At 40.0% G+C, this 24,840-nt stretch overlaps 1 protein-coding gene across 6 annotated transcripts in view; it reads left to right on the plus strand.

Annotated features, from left to right (window-relative positions):
• trappc11 (trafficking protein particle complex subunit 11) overlaps window positions 1–24,840 on the plus strand; it is a 411,517-nt gene that overhangs the window by 148,659 nt on the left and 238,018 nt on the right. For all 6 annotated transcript variants that reach the window (XR_013284891.1, XR_013284892.1, XR_013284890.1 and 3 more), the window contains 2 exons: window positions 4,356–4,410; window positions 4,544–4,689. Coding sequence is in view for 3 of the 6 variants with exons in the window: in XM_077531543.1 (XP_077387669.1) it covers window positions 4,356–4,410; window positions 4,544–4,689 (201 nt within the window). In the remaining 3 variants the exon portion in view is untranslated. The remainder of the gene's footprint in view (window positions 1–4,355; window positions 4,411–4,543; window positions 4,690–24,840) is intronic.

Genomic DNA, 24,840 nt, shown 5'->3' on the forward strand with positions numbered 1-24,840 from the left:
GAGTCCAGCGATTGGAACCAATTAGACGTAGGTTTAAATGGAGTCATTGAAAATAAATAATTTATCTTTGGTAAAACTTTCATTTTTATAGTAGCTATCCGTCCTATTAAAGAGAGAGGAAGATTATTCCAGCGCTCCAGGTCACGACGGATACTATCCAATAATGGTAAAAAATTTAAAGAAGTTAATTCAGTTAAAGGGATACTTCACTTATTTAGCCCATTATAGCAATAAAAAGTTAATATTTTGCCTATAATTAATTTGATACTTTCATTATTTTTCACATACAATTAGTACCTTTAAAACACTGATTCTCCCAAACTGCAGAATTTTTTCTCCACTCCGTTCCCCCCCCACCCTATCCCCCACAACTTTACATCTCCAACTGCCTTCCTTTGTATTCTTAATCACCCTTTCAAGGTGTTAAGCACTTTATCCCCCGCAACTGTACATCAATTGCCTTCCTTTGTAATCATAAGTACCCTTTCAACGAGTTCAGCACCTACGAGCCCCTCCCCTACCCTCCCCCTTCGTCGAACGGGAGAGAGGCTGTCAGAGAATATTGTTCTGAAATTGATGGAACCATTTATGGACCAGGGAAGGACTGTTACTATGGACAATTTCTTCACCTCCCTGTCATTGGCTAACAGGCTCCTTCAACGAAATACAACTCTGCTTGGCACCATCAACAAAAATCGTCGGGAGCTACCAGCATCTGCAAAGCAAACCTCGGGGCGCCAGTTGCACTCCACACAGGTGTTCACATATGGAAGAGCCTTGCTGACTGTGTATGCGACGAAAAAAAATAAATCTGTGTGTCTTTTGAGCACCATGCATCAGAAAGTGGAAATTGTGGACACCCGAAAACAAAAACCAAATGCTGTCATTGATTACAACCATCTCAAATGTGGTGTTGACATCATGGATCAGAAACTTCGAAATTACTCTGTGCGTGCAGGAACAAGAAGATGGCCCATGGCTGTGTTTTACAACCTGCTTGACATGGCTGCCACAAATGCACATGTTTTGTACACAGCATGTAAAGAATCAAAAGAAAGTCGCCGATTGTTCATGCTGGAGCTTTCAGAGGAGCTCAAAAACAGGCACATGCAGCAAAAGACACAGGAGGAAGAGCACAAACAACTACTTCGTGAGATGAGAGTTTCTCAGCACAAAAAGACTCAGTGCCAGGTGGGCATACTCTGCAATAAAAACAAAAGTACTCAACGTTGTGTACACTGCCGCAAATTTACCTGTGGCAAATGCAGGAAAGCTTCACCTTGGGAATGTGGAAACTGCTAGATGGGACAATTGTATGCTACATTTCTCCAATTTATATGTAGCGCTTTGTTCGTATGTAGTCAGACTGCACATCTTCATGTGAAATAAAAACATTTTCGAAGTTATACCTTCTCATTCTGTGTTGTTTTTTCAAAACTGAAATTGAAATGTTTGGGTGGTAATTTCATTCTTCTGTTCTAGGAATATGTGATATTTCCAGGGTAGATTTTTATTATTGGTGTGTAGACTGCAATCAAATTCCCATTCACGAAAGATTTTCAATAGAAATATTTCAGATGCAACTACGCTCTTCATAAAATGACAGGCTATTGTAATAAAAATATTTTTTTTACGGCAAATTCAAAATGTTTCTTGGCTCAAAAGACAAAACAGGATGTTGGTGAGTACCTACTGGCCCCTCCCTCCACCCTCAAACACAATCGTTTGCAAAACAATTTGCAATGCTCTGGGGTCAAAGAGCTAACACAATCGTTTGTAAAATGCAAAACAGTTTGCAGCTCAATGGAGACAATGGAGATTATTCGCTCTGTAAGGGGGGGGATCATGCAGCGAAAAAGGAAAATTCCGGGAGTGGCAGTGTTTTAAAAACACATTTTGCAACTTGCTGTCGACTGAAAATGACATCACAAGGGCTCAGGTAACCAATCACAGCTCAGCTTATGAATGCCACATGACCAAACCTAGAAAACAGGTGCGTTGTGATTGGTTACCTGAGGCCTTGTGATGTCATTTTCAGTCGACAGCAAGTTGCAAAATGTGTTTTTAAAGGTACTAATTGTACATGAAAAATAATGAAAATATAAAATTTATTATAGGCAAAATGTTAATGTTTGACTGCCAAAAATGGCTAAATAAGTCAAGTATCCCTTTAACTTAGGTGAAATTTTGACACCTAAGTATTTTAAATTTCCTGTAGGGAAGGAGTAGTGTGGATCCTGACGTGGGGTTCCATGAATTTTCTGTAATAGGCAATAATGTTGATTTTGTCCAGTTAATAGAGTAATCTGATAAGTGAGAGAATTTAGTTATTAAGTTAAATGCTTCCCCTAACGAGATAGCATGTTCTTCTAAATAGAGTAATATATCATCGGCATATAGATTAATTTTAGTTCTATTGTCCCAGAGTGGATTCCTTGGATCCGTCTATCCTGACGTATAGCTAATGCAAGCAGCTCAATAAATATAGCAAATAATAAAGGAGACATTGGGCACCCTTGTCTTGTACCTCTTCGTAGAGTATTTATGGAATCCAGCACACTCACCGAGACTTCGGCGGTTACAAAATCATCCGTATCTGTTGACGAGTCATTTTTCCTTTTTTTAGAAGGATTGTCACGATTAGCCAGATCATCCATCGCGCAGCTATAAAAATAATCGTCAATAAAACGTTCGAGGTCCTCCACACTGGATATTTCAAATCTTTCTTAGAAAAAAAGAAATAAAAATTATCTAGTCGTTAAATTCGATCATAATTAGAAATATAGAGCTAATTCTAACTTAGCAGCAGGGCGGCGCCATGTTAGATTTTCCCAATCTCGCTACCGGTCTCGCAATAGTCACAGCATCTCGCGATGTCACAATGATCCACGACATTAAATCTTATCCCAAATTCTGACCGCAGTGATCGGAGTTCGCACATCACGTCTTCAATGCTAGCCATGTTAGCTTTAGCAGAGTTAGCGTCAGGGCTGTTCGGAGAGCTAGGCTGGGTCCCGCTTGTACCAGTCTTTCGTGCACGAGTGAAGAGTTCACACTGTTTTGTATTCGAAGGCTTTGGCATTTCTTCTTCACTTTCCTTTTAAGTGATATGAGCAGCTTTTAAGGGTTACTGTTACAAAAATGAAGACACGATATCAGAGCTTCGTAGCTACGCCGCCATCTTCTTTGCAGCCGGAAGTGAAGTCCCTAGAAATGGCATTTCTAGTTACTATGTGTATATAGTTCCCTGCTTTTGTTCAGTCCTTGTTGAGTCTTTGCCCTTGTCACACCTTGTTTCCTGCGCCGTGAGTCCTGTCTGTTTTAGTTTACAGTTAGTAAGTTTATTGCCTGCTTTGGTTTATACTTTGTATTTTGTGTTGCACTTTGTTTTGAGTTTAAATTAAAACATGCTTAAGGGCACATCCGCCACACCTCGCCTTGCCTCCCTCCACTTGGGTCCTCAACCTCCCACAAACCCTAACAGGCAAATAATCTTTTAATTGACACAAAATTAAGATATCAAATTTCCCACTGTGGAAGTATGACCTAATTTAAGCAAGAAAATACCACAAGGAGCAACAATAAAATAACGAAACTTTGGCTGATGCCTCAGAAGCTTTATTTGCAAGTTGAATGTAATCTTCAAAGTTGAGGCTGATTTCATCTCTTGATTGGTCAAACCTCCAAAAACATTTAAAGGGTTCAAATCTCGACAATCCTGCCGCGCCGAGCGGACTTAAGACGGTGGAGTCCAAGGGGACTTGAGACGGTGGAAATCGGCCCAGGGACAGAAAGGCCAGGGGCTGCGTCGGCCAGGGAGAGAGAGGCCAGGGGCTGCAGTGGCACAGGCGAAACGGCCAGAGGCGGCAGCGTCACAGGCGAAGAGTTCAGAGGCGGCTGTTTTGGAATTGGATTTGCAGCATTCCCAATGCATCTGTGTGGATGAAAATAAATGTTTTTTTTTTTTTTTTTTCCGTGAATGTTTTTACAATGAGTAATCATTGTAAAAACTTTCATTTTATTTAGAACACAATTTTGGATCCTTGCAAGTTCACACTATGCATTATTTTATTATGCGACAATACAAAGAAAACCGAGTTAGATGTTGCAGTGTGCAGTTGACATGCTCCAGTGGAACCTTCAGACAGCTTAATAACCTATATGAACTGAAGTGATGTTGTAAGAATTAATTTAACAGAGATTATCCACATTGTTGGACAACAAATGTTCAACTAACTAAGGTGCCAAAACCATCATAACCATAGAAAAAATTGATTATTAATAAAAATAATTATATGGCAACAGTTTTGCTTATACTTATACTTTTGCTATACATTTGTTTTTGTTTCCCTTAGTGGTGCAAATGGGAGAGGAGTACTATCAAGCTCAAGATTACGCCAAAGCACTCAAGTATGTCAATAGGTTTGATGAATAGTACAGTATCCGAAGCGAATTTGGTTGTATCAGATTTGAATCTGATAATTAACTGCCATAGCTTCAATGATAACCCTAACCAGTGTTATAAATGTGCTTGTGTTTTTAGACTGTTGGACTATGTGATGTGTGACTATCGCACAGAGCGTTGGTGTGGAATCCAGACAGCCATATTAACCACAGCTCTTCATTGTGCCTATCTGATGGCCAGTGTTAAAGATTACATCATATTCTGTATGGAGCTGCTGGGCAGAGGTAAGAACTATTTTTACACTCGGTGCTGAACCCGTAGCCTGTGTAATTTTTTTCTAAACACCAAATTGCTGTAGTGATTCCAACAGCAGCCTTTGATATGGCTGGTCCGTCACTGATTTTCTGTCAACGGCCCATTTCAATTGTCCAGAAAATGAGTGTCAATTATTCTTGAGCAAGGATGGGAAACTTCTAATGATCACAAGGACTACATATGTCTGGCAGGTTGCGGGTTCAATTCCCGGTTCCGGCTTTCCTGTTTGGAGTTTATGTTCTTGCCGGTGCCTGCATCTCCAGGTAGTCAGGTTTTCCCCCCACAGTCCAAAAACATGCAGATATGTGAATGGAGCATTATAAATCAGCGGTGTCCAGGGGCCATTTGTGGCCCGCCGCTGTGACCAGGCACGTGGCAGAGGTGGGGCGATGGCTGCCAGGGCACATGCCCTTTTGGTGCTGATGCCCAAATTGCCCCTTTGTCCAATTTTTTTTTGTGTGTGTATGTGTGTGAAAGTCAATTTGTTGCCTCTCAAAACTAAAATTTAACAACATAATTTACATAAATCAAATTATTATTCTGATATATTTCGTCAGGAGATCCTCGAAGATGACGTCATACAATGAGCCGCGTCGCTCGCTGCTGCGCCTGCGGTCCGCAAGTTGGTCACTAAGTTACACTAAACAAAATTCAAAGTCATAGAATGCAGAAAACGTCAGATGATGCTTTTTAAAAAAAAAGAGAGCAATTTTAGTCGACTAAATTAACAGTTTAGTCTATTTTCCTTCAATTTTTCATTTCAGCTTTTATACAGAAAATAATAACACACCTATTTGTAACTGTAGTTTAATACGCAAGACACATTTAGTACAACGGTGTCTTTATTAATTTCTGTCAATGAAACATGTTGAACAGACAATACAAATTAGTTTTCACCTAAATTAAACAAAAGTGCATAACTGATGAAATGATAAAATGAGATCAATTTCATTTTATTTACAATATGACTTTTTTTTTTTTTTTTTTTTTTTTTTTTTTTTTTTACTATCACCATCCTCTCCACCATATATTTATTGTATCATGAGGTTCAAATTTTGATATAGTTATGATGATTTTAGTCTAGTCTAGTTTTTATCCGGTGAAAAACGTGTGTTGCCGAAATGATTTTTGTTTTGAACGAACAAAACAACCCTGAAAACAAATTAAAACTAACTCAATTTAAAAAACAAAACTCAAAATGAAATCAAAACTAACTAAAATGAAAAATTCCAAAACTATAACTAGAGCTGCGAGCAGCTATAAAGGGCCCTCGCAGCCAGGGCCACATTGGGGTATTTGCACGTTGGGGTACTTGCACGTTGGGGTACTCGCACATTGGGGTACTGGCACATTAGGAGCAAAATTTCTTTGAACATGGCATGATAAACCTTTGCATGTGGATTTTTTTTGCCAGGTGTGATGTGTGTGTCAAGCTCAATGGGTTTTGGTGATTGTTAAGATAACCCCGGGTTTTCACTGGATGCGGTTGCGGTGCGGTTGCGGTGCGGTCCGGCGACGCAAGCAATTAGATTCCATTCATTCGAATGGTGCAGTTTACACCGCTTGCGGGTGCGTTGCGTGTCGACTGCGGAAGGCCTGCGGCGTGCCGCAAGCCTTCCGCAAGGATAGCCTATTTTCTATTTTTGCCGGACGCCGCAGCGGTAGGCCTCCGGCAAATGGCAAGCTAGCACAAAACACATCGAGCGGGACAGGAAGACCGAGGCAGTTTCAAAATAAATTTCCGGTTACCTTTCAGAATAAAACACTCGCCAGCTCCTATTTCGCAAGTTTTTCAGCAAAACGTGACGTGGGCGTCGCCGGGCCATGTGCTCATTCACGGTTTAGACACCAGCGAACATGGACGAGGAGAGGTTTATATTGGAGGTGGAAAACCACAAAATAATATATGACACGGCACATCCTTTTTATAAGGACTGTAATGTATTGTGAGTTTGATGTTCGCGATTGCTTGTTGTGCCCGTCTCGCTTGCCGTACTGAGCGGCAGCCGGACGGGGAAGACAGAAATAAAGAGTGGACCCGCACTGACCCGACTCTCGTTATTAATATACTTTACAAGGACAACCAAAAAAAGGATGCTGCATGGAATCTCATAGCAGAAGAAGAAGAAAATGTTAAATCAAAAGAAGTCCACCTCTCGTTGTGAAATGCCACATGATCGCGCGCGCGCGGTCCCGCGAGACACGTTGGGAAGTGGGCGGCGACGGAGCTGCCGGACCGCAGCTGTGCGGAGCCGGTGTGGATTGACAAAAAAATTGACCCGTCCGGAGCACGCAGTCAAGACGCACCGCACCGCAACCGCATCCAGTGAAAACCCGGGGTTAAGATCTGCAAAAATCAGCGTCCTTTTTTATTTTTAGGGAATTAGTTGACCTGATTGGTATTTTTTGCAAAAGTATATATACCCATCATCACTCGTACTCATTGCACGATGTTGCTTTTATTGTCCATAGAGGCTATCAAAAATAAACAAAACAAAATAAAAAAGTACATATGTTTGGATCTGTCTGATACCAGTGAACATCTTTAGTGGAAAAAGTAAAAGAATATTCATAAATGACTTAGTTATTACACTTACAATGAGTTCACAAATTTTGTACAAAATACCGTAAGTGGGGTTTTTTTTTTTTTAATGCCTCAATGACTAGGTGGCGCTGTATTTATAACTGAATTTTGTCATAGAGATACCTTCACGCCTTGACTATAAATATACATGTCAAGTTTGGGATTTTTTGAAGCATGCACCGGGGAGTTATTAAGCATATCCTTCATTCACGATACTGCTTTTAACGTCCATAGAGGCTATCAAAAATAAATAACACTAAATAAAAAATACTTATGTTTGGATAGGTCTGATGCCAGTGAACATTTTGAGTGGTGGAAAGTAAAAGAATATTCATAAATGACTTAGTTATCACACTTAGAATGAGTTTTCAACTTTTGTAAAAATACTGTAAGTGGGGTATTTTTTTTTTTTGCGCTGCATATATATGTTGTCATAGATACACCTTCAGGCCTTGACTATCAACATACATGTCAAGTTTGGGATTTTTTGGAGCATGTACCGGGGAGTTATTAAGCATATCCTTTTTCATTGCAAAACACAAATTTTGATGCCCCGCCCTCATCATATAGTATTTCGAAAAGTCAAGATTTTTCCCCCTGTCGTTGGCTCAGGTCTTAACATGGTCTAGGTCAAGTCTGAAGTCAGTCGGATGAAACGTGTAGGAGAAGTGGGCAAAAGTATGCCCCCTATAAATGTGCAAAAATCGTCAAAAATGTGACATTCAAAAATTCGTAGCTCACGTCCTGTTCATTTTAGGTTATGGGTCCAATAGACTTTTTTTTTTTTTTTGTAGGTCTTGGTCTCCCTCATAAACCTAAAAATATTCATAGAGCTTGCTTAAACGTACAACTGTGGCTGCTTCGTTAAAAATTTCTAGGGGGCGCTATTGAATCATTTTTGTAAAAATAGCACATTCCACGATAAAATATTGCTCATTTTGCCAGGCCAGATGTGTGTGCCAAGTTTCATGAGTTTCCGTGCATGTTTAGACCCTCAAAATTGGCGTTGTTTTCTTGGCGAACAGTGCTTAGCCACGCCCACAGCGATTCACGCAAACTCACAAACTTCGTGTTGTGACATCATGAAGGCAGAAACCCTCATCTGAGCAAATATGAGCTAGGTCCAGTTAACGTGGTTGGAGAAAAACATTGAAGAAAAATCGTAAGAAAAAAAATTGCCAATAGCTGGCGCTATCAGTAAGATGAAATATAAGTTCGTAGATGTCTTAAGGGCTGGACTCTCATCAAATGTGTGAAATTTTGAGAAGATAGGATCATCTCGGTCAAGTTAATGCAGCTTTTATTGTCACGAAAAATCTTCAGATTTTGCGGCACCCTAGCGGCCACGCCCTTTGGCGAAAAGTTACAATATTCGGTGTGGGGCATGATCAACATCTTAAGGCTTTTCTGACCAATTTTCAACTGGATCCCTTCAACGAGCTCTGCGCAGTAGCTAAAAACGTAAAGTATGACATTTATTGTCACCACTAAGTGGCGCTATATGTATAACTGAATTTTATTAAATAGATGTTTTTAGGCCGTGACTATTACGTTGCCTGAGAAGTTTGAGAATTTTTGGAGCTTGAACATGGGAGTTTTTAAGCATTTGCTCTTTCTGGACAAATGAAATTTTAAAGGCAATATTTGATGCCCCGCCCCCATCATATACTGTAGTATTTCGAAAAGGCGAAGACTTTTTGCCCAGTTGTTCTCTCAGGTCTTGAGATGATAAATGCCAAGTTTGAAGTCAATTGGATGAAAAATGTTTGCAGATGGGGAAAAAGCATGACCACAGTAAATGTGCCAAAATTGGACATAAAAAAATTCATAGCTCATTTCCTGTACATTTTAGCTACATGGTCCCAATAGACTTTTTTTTTGTGCGTCTCGGGGTGCTACACGTGCCTGCCAATTTTCGTTGCTCGAGCTCTAATGTGCCGGGCTTGGTTTTTATTTTTCTACGCTAGGGGGCGCTATAGACTAATGTTGTTATGACAACATCAGAATATCAAATTTTTCGCCGGGCCCGAAGAGTGTGCAAATTTCGGTGAGTTTTCGTAAATGTTTAGGTCCTCAAAAATGCGATCGTTTGCGGAGAATAAAGAAGAAGAAGAAAAAGAAGAAGAACAAGAGACTTTTTTTGTAGGTCTTGGGCTCCCTAATACACCAATAAATTTTCGTAGCTCTTGCTTAAACGTACAACTGGGGCTGTTTCGTTAAAAATTTATAGGGGGCGCTTTTGAGTCATTTTTGTAAAAATAGCACAATCCACGATAAAATATTGCTCATTTTGCCAGGCCAGATGTGTGTGCCAAGTTTCATGTGTTTCTGTGCCGGTTTAGGCCCTCAAAATTGGCGTTTTCTTGGCGAACAGCGCTTAGCCACGCCCACAGCGATTCACGAAAACTCACAAACTTCGTGTTGTGACATCATGAAGGCCGAAACCCTCATCTGAGCAAATATGAGGTAGTTCCAGTTAACGTGGTTGGAGAAAAACATTGAAGAAAAATCGTAAGAAAAAAAATTGACAGTAGGTGGCGCTATCAGTAAGATGAAATACAAGTTCGTAGATGTCTTTAGGGCTGGATTCTCATCAATTGTGTGACATTTTGAGAAGATAGCATTATCTGGGTCAAGTTAAAGCAGCTTTTATTGCCATGAAAAATTACCAGACTTTGCGGCACCGTAGCGGCCACGCCCTTTGGTGAAAAGTTACAATATTCGGTGTAGGGCATGATCAACATCTTAAGGCTTTTCTGACCAATTTTCAACTGGATCCCTTCAAAGAGCTTGGCACAGTAGCTAAAAACGTAAAGTATGACATTTATTGTCACCACTAGGTGGCGCTATATGTATAACTGAATTTTATCATATAAATGTTTATCAGGCCGTGACTATTAGGTTGCATGAAAAGTTTGAGATTTTTTAGAGCTTGTACATGGGAGTTAAGCATTTTGTGTTTCTGGACAAATGAAATTTTAAAGGCAATTTTGGATGCCCCGCCCCCGTCATATAGTATTTCGAAAAGTTAAGATTTTTTTGCCCAGTCATTGTCTCAGGTCTTGAGATGATACATGGCAAGTTTGAAGTCAATTGGATGAAAAATGTTTGCAAAGCGGGAAAAAGCATGACCACAGTGAATGGGCCAAAATGGGACAAAATTGGACATTCAAAAATTCAGAGCTCACTTCCTGTACATTTTAGGAAATGGCTTCCACTGACTTTTTTATGCGTCTCGGGGTGCTACACGTGCCTGCCAATTTTCGTAGTTCTAGGTCTAACGGGCCGGGATTGGTTTTTATTTTTCTACGCTAGGTGGCGCTATAGAGTCGCGTTTTTATGACAACTACATAATAACAAATTTTTCGCCGGGCCCGAAGAGATTGCGAAGTTTGGTGAGTTTTTGTAAATGTTTAGGCCCTCAAAAATGCGATCGTTTACGGAGAAGAAGAAGAAGAATTCTTACAAAAACAAGAGGGACCTCGCAGCGGTTTCTGCTCGGGCCCTAATAATAATAATAATAATAATAATTTTTACAAAAACAATAGGGACCTCGCAGCGGTTGCTGCTCGGGCCCTAATAACTAAAGCTGCGAGCAGCTATAAAGGGCCCTCGCAGCCCGAGCCACGTTGGGGTACTTGCACGTTGGGGTCCTTGCACGTTGGGGTACTCACACATTGGGGTACTGGCACATTAGGAGCAAAATTTCTTTGAACATGGCATGATAAACCTTTAAATGTGGATTTTTTTTGCTAGGTGTGATGTTTGTGTCAAGCTCAATGGGTTTTGGTGATTGTTAAGATCTGCAAAAATCAGCGTCTTTTTTTATTTTTTGGGAATGAGTTGACCTGATTGGTATTTTTTCCAAAAGTATATATACCCATTATCGCTCGTACTCATTGCACGATGTTGCTTTTATTGTCCATAGAGGCTATCAAAAATAAATAAAACAAAATAAAAAAGTACATATGTTTGGATCGGTCTGATACCAGTGAACATCTTGAGTAGTGGAAAGTAAAAGAATATTCATAAATGACTTAGTTATAATACTTAGAATAAGTTCACAAATTTTGTACAAAATACCGTAAGTGAGGCATTTTTTTTTTTATGCCTCAAGGACTAGGTGGCGCTGTATTTATTACAGAATTTTGTCATAGAGATAACTTCAGGCCTTGACTATAAATATACATGTCAAGTTTGGGATTTTTTTGAAGCATGTACCGGGGAGTTATTAAGCATATCCTTCATTCACGATACTGATTTTAACGTCCATATAGGCTATCAAAAATAAATAAAACTAAATAAAAAATACATATGTTTGGATCGGTCTGATGCCAGTGAACATTTTGAGTGGTGGAAACTAAAAGAATATTCAGAAATGACTTTGTTATCACACTTAGAATGAGTTTACATTTTTTGTACAAAATACCGTATGTGGGGTATTTTTTTTTCATGCCTCAAGGGCTAGGTGGCGCTGCATATATAACTGAATGTTGTCATAGAGATAACTTCAGGCCTTGACGATAAACATACATGTCAAGTTTGGGATTTTTTGGAGCATGTACCGGGGAGTTATCAAGCATATCCTTTTTCATTTGGAAACACAAATTTTGATGCCCCGCCCTCATCATATAGTATTTCGAAAAGTCTAAATTTTTCCCCCTGTCGTTGGCTCAGGTCTTGACATGGTCCAGGCCAAGTCTTAACTCAGTCGGATGAAACGTGTAGGAGAAGTGGGCAAAAGTCTGCCCCCTGTGAATGTGCAAAAATCGTCAAAAATGGGACATTCAAAAATTCGTAGCTCACTTCCTGTTCATTTTAGCATATGAGTCCAAGAGACTTTTTTTTGTAGGTCTTTGGCTCCCTCATACACCTAAAAATTTTCGTAGATCTTGCTTAAACGTACAACCGGAGCTGCTTCGTTAAAAATTTCTAGGGGGCGCTATTGAGTCATTTTTGTAAAAATAGCACAATCAACAATAAAATATTGTTCATTTTACCAGGCCAGATGTGTGTGCCAAGTTTCATGAGTTTCTGCGCATATTTAGACCCTCAAAACTGGCGTTGTTTTCTTGGCGAACAGTGCTTAGCCACGCCCACAGCGATTCGCGAAAACTCACAAACTTCGTGTTGTGACATCATGAAGGCTGAAACCCTCATCTGAGCAAATATGAGGTAGGTCCAGTTAACGTGTTTGGAGAAAAACGTAGAAGAAAATTCGTAAGAAAAAAAATTGCCACTAGGTGGCGCTATCAGTAAGATGAAATAGAAGTTCGTAGATGTCTTTAAGGCTGTACTCTCATCAAATGTGTGAAATTTTGAGAAAATAGGATCATCTCGGTCAAGTTAATGCAGCTTTTATTGTCACGAAAAATCTTCAGATTTTGCGTCACCGTAGCGGCCACGCCCTTTGGCGCAAAGTTACAATATTCGGTGTGGGGCATCATCAACATCTTAAGGCTTTTCTGACCAATTTTCAACTGGATCCCTTCAACGAGCTCAGCACAGTAGCTAAAAACGTAAAGTATGACATTTATTGTAACCACTAGGTGGCGCTATATGTATGACTGAATTTTGTCATATAGGTGTTTTCAGGCCGTGACTATTACGTTGCCTGAGAAGTTTGAGATTTTTTGGAGCTTGTACATGGGAGTTATTCAGCATTTGCTCTTTCTGGAAAAATGAAATTTTAAAGGCAATATTTGATGCCCCGCCCCCGTCATATAGTATTTCGAAAAGGCAAGACTTTTTGCCCAACTGTTCTCTTAGGTCTTGAGATGATAAATGCCAAGTTTGAAGTCAATGGGATGAAAAATGTTTGCATAGGGGGAAAAAGCATGACCACAGTGAATGTGCCAAAATAGGCCAAAGTTGGACATTAAAAAATTCATAGCTCACTTCCTGTACATTTTAGCTACATGGTCGCAACAGACTTTTTTGTGCGTCTCGGGGTGCTACACGTGCCTGCCAATTTTCGTTGCTCTAGCTCAAACGTGCCGGGCTTGGTTTTTATTTTTCTATGCTAGGGGGCGCTATAGAGTCGCATTGTTATAACGACTTCATAATATCAAATTTTTCGCCGGACCTGAGGAGTGTGCAAAGTTCGGTGAGTTTTCGTGAATATTTAGGCACCCAAAATCGCGATTGTTTGCGGAGAATAAAGAATAATAATAACTAGAGCTGCGAGCAGCTATAAAGGGCCCTCGCAGCCAGGGCCACGTTGGAGTCCTTGCACGTTGGGGTACTTGCACGTTAGGGTACTGGCACGTTGGGGTACTGGCACGTTGGGGTACTGGCATATTGGAAGCAAAATTTCTTTGAAAATGGCATAATAAACCTTTACATGTAGAATATTTTTTTGCCAGTGTGTGTCAAGCTCAACGGGTTTTGGTGATTGTTAAGACCTGCAAAAATCAGCGTCCTTTTTTATTTTTAGGCAATGAGTTGCCCTGATTGGTATTTTTTGTAAAAGTGTATATATACATCATCGCTCGTTGTACTCATTGCACAATGTTACTTTTATTGTCCAAAGGGGCAATCAAAAATGAATAAAACAAAATGGAAACGTACATACGTTTGGATCGGTGTGAAGCCAGTGAACAATTTGAGTGGTGGAAACTAAAAGAATATTCATAAATGACTTAGTCATCACACTTAGAATGAGTTTACATTTTTTTGTACAAAATACCGTATGTGGGTTTTTTTTTTTTATATAAGCCTCAAGGGCTAGGTGGCGCTGTATTTATAACTGAATGTTGTCATCGAGATACCTTCAGGCCTTGATTATAAGCATACATGTCAAGTGTGGGGTTTTTTTTGGAGCATGTACCGTGGAGTTATTAAGCATATCCTTCATTCACGATATTGCTTTTAATGTCCACAGAGGCTATCAAAAATAAATAAAAATATATATATGTTTGGATAAGTCTGATGCCAGTGAACATTTTGAGTGGTGGAAACTAAAAGAATATTCATAAATGACTTAGTTATCACACTTAGAATGAGTTTACATTTTTTGTACAAAATACCGTATGTGGGGTATTTTTTTTTTATGCCTCAAGGACTAGGTGACGCTGCATATATAACTGAATGTTGTCATAGAGATAGCTTCAGGCCTTGACGATAAACATACATGTCAAGTTTGGGATTTTTTGGAGCATGTACCGGGGAGTTATTAAGCATATCCTTTTTCAGTGCGAAACACAAATTTTGATGCCCCGCCTTCATCATATAGTATTTCGAAAGGTCAAGATTTTTCCCCCTGTCGTTGGCTCAGGTCTTGACATGGTCCAGGTCAAGTCTTAACTCAGTCAGATGAAACGTGTAGGAGAAGTGGGCAAAAGTCTGCCCCCTGTGAATGTGCAAAAATCGTCAAAAATGGGACATTCAAAAATTCGTAGCTCACTTCCTGTTCATTTTAGCATATGGGTCCAAGAGACTTTTTTGTAGGTCTTGGGCTCCCTCATACACCTAAAAATTTTCGTAGATCTTGCTTAAACGTACAACTGGGGCTGTTTCGTTAAAAATTTATAGGGGGCACTTTTGAGTCATTTCTGTAAAAATAGCACAATCCAGGATAAAATATCGCTCATTTTGCCAGGCCAGATGTGTGTGCCAAGTTTCATGCGTTTCTGTGCCGGTTTAGGCCCTGAAAATTGGTTTTGTTTTCTTGGCGAACAGCGCTTAGCCACGCCCACAGCGATTCGCGAAAACTCACAAACTTCGTGTTGTGACATCATGAAGACCGAAACCCTCATCTGAGCAAATATGAGGTAGGTGCAGTTAATGTGGTTGGAGAAAAACATTGAAGAAAAATCGTAAGAAAAAAAATTGCCAGAAGGTGGCGCTATCAGTAAGATGAAATATAAGTTCGTAGATGTCTTAGGGGCTGGACTCTCATCAAATGTGTGAAATTTTGAGAAGATAGGATCATCTCGGTCAAGTTAATGCAGCTTTTATTGTCACGAAAAATCTTCAGACTTTGCGTCACCGTAGCGGCCACGCCCTTTGGCGAAAAGTTACAATATTCGGTGTGGGGCATCATCAACATCTTAAGGCTTTTCTGACCAATTTTCAACTGGATCCCTTCAACGAGCTCAGCACAGTAGCTAAAAACGTAAAGTATGACATTTATTGTAACCACTAGGTGGCGCTATATGTACAACTGAATTTTGTCATATAGATGTTTTCAGGCCGTGACTATTACGTTGCCTGAGAAGTTTGAGATTTTTTGGAGCTTGTACATGGGAGTTATTCAGCATTTGCTCTTTCTGGAAAAATTAAATTTTAAAGGCAATATTTGATGCCCCGCCCCCGTCATATAGTATTTCGAAAAGGCAAGACTTTTTGCCCAACTGTTCTCTTAGGTCTTGAGATGATAAATGCCAAGTTTAAAGTCAATGGGATGAAAAATGTTTGCATAGGGGGAAAAAGTATGACCACAGTGAATGTGCCAAAATAGGCCAAAATTGGACGTAAAAAAATTCATAGCTCATTTCCTGTACATTTTAGCTATATGGTCCCGATAGACTTTTTTGTGCGTCTCGGGGTGCTACACGTGCCTGCCAATTTTCGTTGCTCTCGCTCAAACGTGCCGGGCTTGGTTTTTATTTTTCTACGCTAGGGGGCGCTATAGAGTCGCGTTGTTATAACGACTTCATAATATCAAATTTTTCGCCGGACCTGAGGAGTGTGCAAAGTTTGGTGAGTTTTCGTGAATGTTTAGGTCCTCAAAAATGCGATCGTTTACGGAGAATAATAATAATAATAATAATAATAATAATAATAATAATAATAATAATAATAATAATCCGATCGAAAAACAATAGGGACCTCGCAGCGGTAGCTGCTCGGGCCCTAACTAGAGCTGCGAGCAGCTATAAAGGGCCCTCGCAGCCCGGGCCACGTTGGAGTCCTTGCACGTTGGGGTACTTGCACGTTAGGGTACTGGCACGTTGGGGTACTGGCACGTTGGGGTACTGGCATATTGGAAGCAAAATTTCTTTGAAAATGGCATAATAAACCTTTACATGTAGAATATTTTTTTGCCAGTGTGTGTCAAGCTCAACGGGTTTTGGTGATTGTTAAGACCTGCAAAAATCAGCGTCCTTTTTTATTTTTAGGCAATGAGTTGCCCTGATTGGTATTTTTTGTAAAAGTGTATATATACATCATCGCTCGTTGTACTCATTGCACAATGTTACTTTTATTGTCCAAAGGGGCAATCAAAAATGAATAAAACAAAATGGAAACGTGCATACGTTTGGATCGGTGTGAAGCCAGTGAACAATTTGAGTGGTGGAAACTAAAAGAATATTCATAAATGACTTAGTCGTCACACTTAGAATGAGTTTACATTTTTTTGTACAAAATACCGTATGTGGGTTTTTTTTTTTATATAAGCCTCAAGGGCTAGGTGGCGCTGTATTTATAACTGAATGTTGTCATCGAGATACCTTCAGGCCTTGATTATAAGCATACATGTCAAGTGTGGGATTTTTTTTGGAGCATGTACCGTGGAGTTATTAAGCATATCCTTCATTCACGATATTGCCTTTAATGTCCACAGAGGCTATCAAAAATAAATAAAAATATATATATGTTTGGATAAGTCTGATGCCAGTGAACATTTTGAGTGGTGGAAACTAAAAGAATATTCATAAATGACTTAGTTATCACACTTAGAATGAGTTTACATTTTTTGTACAAAATACCGTATGTGGGGTATTTTTTTTTTATGCCTCAAGGGCTAGGTGGCGCTGCATATATAACTGAATGTTGTCATAGAGATAACTTCAGGCCTTGACGATAAACATACATGTCAAGTTTGGGATTTTTTGGAGCATGTACCGGGGAGTTATCAAGCATATCCTTTTTCATTGCGAAACACAAATTTTGATGCCCCGCCCTCATCATATAGTATTTTGAAAAGTCAAAATTTTTCCCCCTGTCGTTGGCTCAGGTCTTGACATGGTCCAGGCCAAGTCTTAACTCAGTCGGATGAAACGTGTAGGAGAAGTGGGCAAAAGTCTGCCCCCTGTGAATGTGCAAAAATCGTCAAAAATGGGACATTCAAAAATTCGTAGCTCACTTCCTGTTCATTTTAGCATATGGGTACAAGAGACTTTTTTGTAGGTCTTGGGCTCCCTCATACACCTAAAAATATTCGTCGTTCTTGCTTAAACGTACAACTGGGGCTGTTTCGTTAAAGATTTCTAGGGGGCGCTATTGAGTCATTTTTGTAAAAATAGCACAATCGGCGATAAGAAATTGCTCATTTTGCCAGGCCAGCTGTGTGTGCCAAGTTTCGTGTGTTTCTGTGCCAGTTTAGGCCCTCAAAATTGGCGTTGTTTTCTTGGCGAACAGCGCTTAGCCACGCCCACAGCGACTCGCGAAAACTCACAAACTTCGTGTTGTGACATCATGAAGGCCGAAACCCTCATCTCAGCAAATATGAGGTAGGTCCAGTTAACGTGTTTGGAGAAAAACGTAGAAGAAAATTCGTAAGAAAAAAAATTGCCACTAGGTGGCGCTATCAGTTAGATGAAATGTAAGTTAGTAGATGTCTTTAGAGCTGGACTCTCATCAATTGTGTACAATTTTGAGAAGATAGCATCATCTCGGTCAAGTTAATGCAGCTTTTGTTGTCACGAGAAATCTTCAGACTTTGCGGCACCGTAGCGGCCACGCTCTTTGGCGAAAAGTTACAATATTCGGTGTGGGGCATGATCAACATCTTAAGGCTTTTCTGACCAATTTTCAACTGGATCCCTTCAACGAGCTCAGCACAGTAGCTAAAAACGTAAAGTCTGACAATTATTGTTACCACTAGGTGGCGCTACATGGATAACTGAATTTTATCATATAGATGTTTTCAGGCCGTGACTATTAAGTTGCCTGATAAGTTTGAGATTTTTTGGAGCTTGAACATGGGAGTTATTAAGCATTTGCTCTTTCTGGACAAATGAAATTTTAAAGGCAATATTTGATGCCCCGCCCCCGTCATATAGTATTTCGAAAAGGCAAGATTTTTTCCCCAGTTGTTCTCTCAGGTCTTGAGATGATAAATGCCAAGTTTGAAGTCAATTGGATGAAAAATGTTTGCAAAGGGGGAAAAAGCATGACCACAGTGAATGTGCCAAAATAGGCCAAAATTGGACATTAAAAAATTCATAGCTCACTTCCTGTACATTTTAGCTACATGGTCCCAATAGACTTTTTTGTGCGTCTCGGGGTGCTACACGTGCCTGCCAATTTTCGTTGCTCTAGCTCAAACATGCCGGGCTTGGTTTTTATTTTTCTATGCTAGGGGGCGCTATAGAGTCGCGTTGTTATGACGACTTCATAATATCAAATTTTTCGCCGGGCCTGAGGAGTGTGCAAAGTTTGGTGAGTTTTCGTAAATGTTTAGGTACCCAAAATCGTGATCGTTTACGGAGAAAAAGAAGAATAATAATAATAATAATAATAATAATCCGATCGAAAAACAATAGGGACCTCGCAGCGGTAGCTGCTCGGGCCCTAATAATAATAATAATAATAATAACTAGAGCTGCGAGCAGCTATAAAGGGCCCTCGCAGCCCGGGCCACGTTGGGGTCCTTGCACGTTGGGGTACTTGCACGTTGGGGTACTGGCACGTTGGGGTACTGGCATATTGGAAGCAAAATTTCTTTGAAAATGGCATAATAAACGTTTACATGTAGAATATTTTTTTTGCCAGTGTCTGTCAAGCTCAACGGATTTTGGTGATTGTTAAGACCTGCAAAAATCAGCGTCCTTATTTATTTTTAGGCAATGAGTTGCCCTGATTGGTATTTTTTTGTAAAAGTGTATATACACATCATCGCTCGTTGTACTCATTGCACAATGTTACTTTTATTGTCCAAAGGGGCAATCAAAAATGAATAAAACAAAATGGAAACGTACATACGTTTGGATCGGTGTGAAGCCAGTGAACAATTTGAGTGGTGGAAACTAAAAGAATATTCATAAATGACTTAGTTATCACACTTAGAATGAGTGTACATTTTTTGTACAAAATACCGTATGTGGGGTATTTTATTTTATTTTTTATATAAGCCTCAAGGGCTCGGTGGCGCTGTATTTATAACTGAATGTTGTCATAGAGATACCTTCAGGCCTTGATTATAAGCATACATGTCAAGTGTGGGATTTTTTTGGAGCATGTACCGTGGAGTTATTAAGCATATCCTTCATTCACGATATTGCTTTTAATGTCCATAGAGGCTATCAAAAATAAATAAAAATATATATATGTTTGGATAAGTCTGATGCCAGTGAACATTTTGAGTGGTGGAAACTAAAAAAATATTCATAAATGACTTAGTTATCACACTTAGAATGAGTGTACATTTTTTGTACAAAATACCGTATGTGGGGTATTTTTTTTTCATGCCTCAAGGGCTAGGTGGCGCTGCATATATAACTGAATGTTGTCATAGAGATAACTTCAGGCCTTGACGATAAACATACATGTCAAGTTTGGGATTTTTTGGAGCATGTACCGGGGAGTTATCAAGCATATCCTTTTTCATTGTGAAACACAAATTTTGATGCCCCGCCCTCATCATATAGTATTTCGAAAAGTCAAAATTTTTCCCCCTGTCGTTGGCTCAGGTCTTGACATGGTCCAGGCCAAGTCTTAACTCAGTCGGATGAAACGTGTAGGAGAAGTGGGCAAAAGTCTGCCCCCTGTGAATGTGCAAAAATCGTCAAAAATGGGACATTCAAAAATTCGTAGCTTACTTCCTGTTCATTTTAGCATATGGGTACAAGAGACGTTTTTGTAGGTCTTGGGCTCCCTCATACACCTAAAAATATTCGGCGTTTTTGCTTAAACGTACAACCGGGGCTGCTTCGTTAAAAATTTCGAGGGGGCGCTATTGAGTCATTTTTGTAAAAATAGCACAATCAACAATAAAATATTGCTCATTTTACCAGGCCAGATGTGTGTGCCAAGTTTCAGGAGTTTCTGTGCATGTTTAGACCCTCAAAACTGGCGTTGTTTTCTTGGCGAACAGCGCTTAGCCACGCCTACAGCAATTCGCGAAAACTCACAAACTTCGTGTTGTGACATCATGAAGGCCGAAACCCTCCTCTGAGCAAATATGAGGTAGGTCCAGTTAACGTGTTTGGAGAAAAACATAGAAGAAAATTCGTAAGAAAAAAAATTGCCACTAGGTGGCGCTATCAGTTAGATGAAATGTAAGTTAGTAGATGTCTTTAGAGCTGGACTCTCATCAAATGTGTGAAATTTTGAGAAGATAGGATCATCTCGGTCAAGTTAATGCAGCTTTTATTTTCACGAAAAATCTTCAGATTTTGCGTCACCGTAGCGGCCACGCCCTTTGATGAAAAGTTACAATATTCGGTGTGGGGCATGATCAACATCTTAAGGCTTTTCTGACCAATTTTCAAATGGATCCCTTCAACAAGCTCAGCACAGTAGCTAAAAACGTAAAGTATGACATTTATTGTAACCACTAGGTGGCGCTATATGTATAACTGAATTTTGTCATATAGATGTTTTCAGGCTGTGACTATTACGTTGCCTGAGAAGTTTGAGATTTTTTGGAGCTTCAACATGGGAGTTATTAAGCATTTGCTCTTTCTGGACAAATGAAATTTTAAAGGCAATATTTGATGCTCCGCCCCCGTCGTATAGTATTTCGAAAAGGCAAGATGTTTTGCCCAGCTGTTCTCTTAGGTCTTGAGATGATAAATGCCAAGTTTGAAGTCAATTGGATGAAAAATGTTTGCAAAGGGGGAAAAAGCATGACCACAGTGAATGTGCCAAAATAGGCCAAAATTGGACATTAAAAAATTCATAGCTCACTTCCTGTACATTTTAGCTACATGGTCCCAATAGACTTTTTTGTGCATCTCGGGGTGCTACACGTGCCTGCCAATTTTCGTTGCTCTAGCTCAAACGTGTCGGGCTTGGTTTTTATTTTTCTACGCTAGGGGGCGCTATAGAGCCGCGTTGTTATAACGACTTCATAATATCAAATTTTTCGCCGGACCTGAGGAGTGTGCAAAGTTTGGTGAGTTTTCGTGAATATTTAGGTACCCAAAATCGCGATTGTTTGCGGAGAATAAAGAAGAATAATAATAACTAGAGCTGCGAGCAGCTATAAAGGGCCCTCGCAACCTGGGCCACGTTGGGGTACTTGCACGTCGGGGTACTGGCACGTTGGGGTACTGTCAAATCGGACACGGACCATCTAAAATGTTTTTGACAAGCTTTGTGAGTGCAAAAGGCCAAAGATGGTGTGCAATTCCCAAAATAAATTCAAAATGGCGGACTTCCTTTTAGGTTTAGCATACGGCTACAGAAGACTTTTTGTAGGTCTTAAGCTAATAGGTATGCCTCCCAGTTTTCACAAATCTAGGTCAAGTCATCTTTAGTTGTGTATCGCTTGAATCATACAATTGGAAATGCTCCATAAAAATGCATAGAGGGCGCTATTGAGCACAACGTTGGGTTACTTGCACGTCAGGGTACTGGCACGTTGGGGTACTGTTACATGGAACAAGGACCATTTAAAATGTTAGTTTTTTCCATGCCTTGTCTGTGCAAAGTTTAATGAAAGAGGCCAAAAATGATGTATAATTCCCAAAATAAAATCAAAATAGCGGACTTCCTCTTTGGTTTGGCAAATGGCTACATAATACTTTTTTGTAGGTATTAGGCTGATAGGGGTCTGTCCTAATTTTCACAAATCTAGCAGAATCATACAATCGGAAATACTTCATAAAAATGTCTAGAGGGCGCTATTTATTGCAAATTGCACAATAAATCTCTAAAAATTCATGTTCATGACAAGTCTGATGTGTTTGCAAAGTTTCATAAGTTTTCACACATGTATAGATAAAAAAACAAAGCAGCACTTCACTTGGCAAACTGCATCGCTATAGCAGCAGCGTGCGACAAAATAAAAAACTTTTGATAACTTTGCATCTTAAACATCTTAAGATGAAACACACCAAGTTTGAAGACGGTCGGATGAACTTTGTACGAGGAGTTCGTTAAAATATGACAACTGAAAAAGGCCACAAAAAATGGCAACAAATCCCATCGTAAATCAAAATGGCAGACTTCCTGTTTGGTTTATCACATGGTTCCAAGAGACTTTTTTGTACATCGTGGGCTCTTATGTATGCCTGCAAATTATCATCGCGCTAGGTGAAACGTACAACCGGGAATGCTTCGTTAAAGAGGAGTTTTCTAGCTCAAAATGTGATGCCCGGCCCCTGGGGGACTTCCTGTTGGGTTTAGCACATGGCACCAAGAGACTTTTTTGTACACTGTGGGCTGTTACATATGTCTACAATTTTTTGTAGCTCTAGCTACTTCGTACAACTGGGAATGCTTCATTAAGAGGGATTTTTTTCCTTTGCAAAAAGTGCATGCCACGACAACAGCGTGCGACGAAATAAAGAGCTTTCAATAACTTTTCATCCTCAACATCTTAAGATGAGTCACACCAAGTTTGAAGATGATCGGATAAACTCTGTAGGAGGAGTTCGTTAAAATATGACCCCTATGAAATGGCCCAAAAAATGGCAACACATTCCAAAGTAAATAAAAATGGCGGACATCCTGTTAGGTTTAGCATATGGTTCAAAAAGAGTTTTTTGTACCTCGAGGGCTGTTATATACCTCTACAAATTTTGGTAACTCTAGGTGAAACGTACAGCCGGGTATGCTTTGTTAAAGAGGAGTTTTTTAGCTTAAAATGTGATGCCCGGCCCCTGGGGGACTTCCTGTTGGGTTTAGCACAGGGCACCAAGAGACTTTTTTGTACATCTTGGGCTGTTACATATGTCTACAAATTTTCGTAGCTCTAGCTGCTTCGTACAACTGGCAATGCTTCTTTAAGGATATTTTTTTTCCTTTGCAAACAGTGCATGCCATGACAACAGCGTGCGACGAAATACAAAGCTTTCAATAACTTTTCATCTTCAACATCTTAAGATGAATCACACCAAGTTTGAAGATGATCGGATAAACACTGTAGGAGGAGTTCGTTAAAATAAGACCCCAATGAAATGGCCAAAAAAATGGCAACACGTTCCAAAATAAATCAAAATGGCGGACTTCCTGTGAGGTTTAGCATATGGTTCAAAAAGAGTTTTTTGTAGGTCATAGCCTGGTACATATGTGTACAAATTTTCGTAGCTCTAGATTAAACGTACAACCGGCAATGCTTCATGAAGTAAGAATTTTTAAACTCTAAATTTGATGCGTCGCCGACGTCATATAGTATATCAAAAACTTTAGATTTTTTACAATGATGTTGTCCCAGGTGTTGAGATGGTCCATCCCAAGTTTGAAGTTAATCGGGTTAACCGTGTAGGAGAAGCGGGCAAAAGTATGACCCCTGTAAATGTGCAAAACTGGGCCAAAATTGGACAGTCAGATGATCATACCTCACTTTCTGTCTATTTTAGGGTACACACATCAAAGAGGTTTTTGTTCATCTGGATGTGCTACGGGTGCCACACAATTTTCGTCGCCATAGGACAATCGTAGCGGGACAGGGATCCGTTTAACCTATGTAGGTGGCGCTATGGAGCCATTTTTCTGTTATCATGTATGGCGACTTTAAAATATCAAATTTTTCGCCAGGCCTGATGTGCGTGTAAAGTTTGGTGAGTTTTCGTTCACGTTTAGCGTCTCAAAAATGCGATTGTTTGCGGAGAAGAATAATAATAAGAATAATAATAATAAGAATAATAATAAGAAGAATTCCTACAAAAACAATAGGGCCTCGCAGCGGCACCGCCGCCGCCGCTGCTCGGGCCCTAATAAGAATTCCTTCAGGAACAATAGGGACCTCGCAGCGGTCGCTGCTCGGGCCCTAATAATAATAAGAAGAATTCCTACAAAAACAATAGGGCCTCGCAGCGGCACCGCCGCCGCCGCTGCTCGGGCCCTAATAAGAATTCCTTCAGGAACAATAGGGACCTCGCAGCGGTCGCTGCTCGGGCCCTAATAATCCGATCGAAAAACAATAGGGACCTCGCAGCGGTAGCTGCTCGGGCCCTAACTAGAGCTGCGAGCAGTTATAAAGGGCCCTCGCAGCCCGGGCCACGTTGGGGTCCTTGCACGTTGGGGTACTTGCACGTTGGGGTACTGGCACGTTGGGGTACTGGCATATTGGAAGCAAAATTTCTTTGAAAATGGCATAATAAACGTTTACATGTAGAATATTTTTTTGCCAGTGTGTGTGTCAAGCTCAACGGGTTTTGGTGATTGTTAAGACCTGCAAAAATCAGCGTCCTTTTTTATTTTTAGGCAATGAGTTGCCCTGATTGGTATTTTTTTGTAAAAGTGTATATACACATCATCGCTCGTTGTACTCATTGCACAATGTTACTTTTATTGTCCAAAGGGGCAATCAAAAATGAATAAAACAAAATGGAAACGTACATACGTTTGGAATTGTGTGAAGCCAGTGAACAATTTGAGTGGTGGAAACTAAAAGAATATTCATAAATGACTTAGTTAT

This window comes from Festucalex cinctus, chromosome 9 (genome assembly GCF_051991245.1).
Source record: "Festucalex cinctus isolate MCC-2025b chromosome 9, RoL_Fcin_1.0, whole genome shotgun sequence".
Classification (NCBI taxonomy): domain Eukaryota; kingdom Metazoa; phylum Chordata; class Actinopteri; order Syngnathiformes; family Syngnathidae; genus Festucalex; species Festucalex cinctus.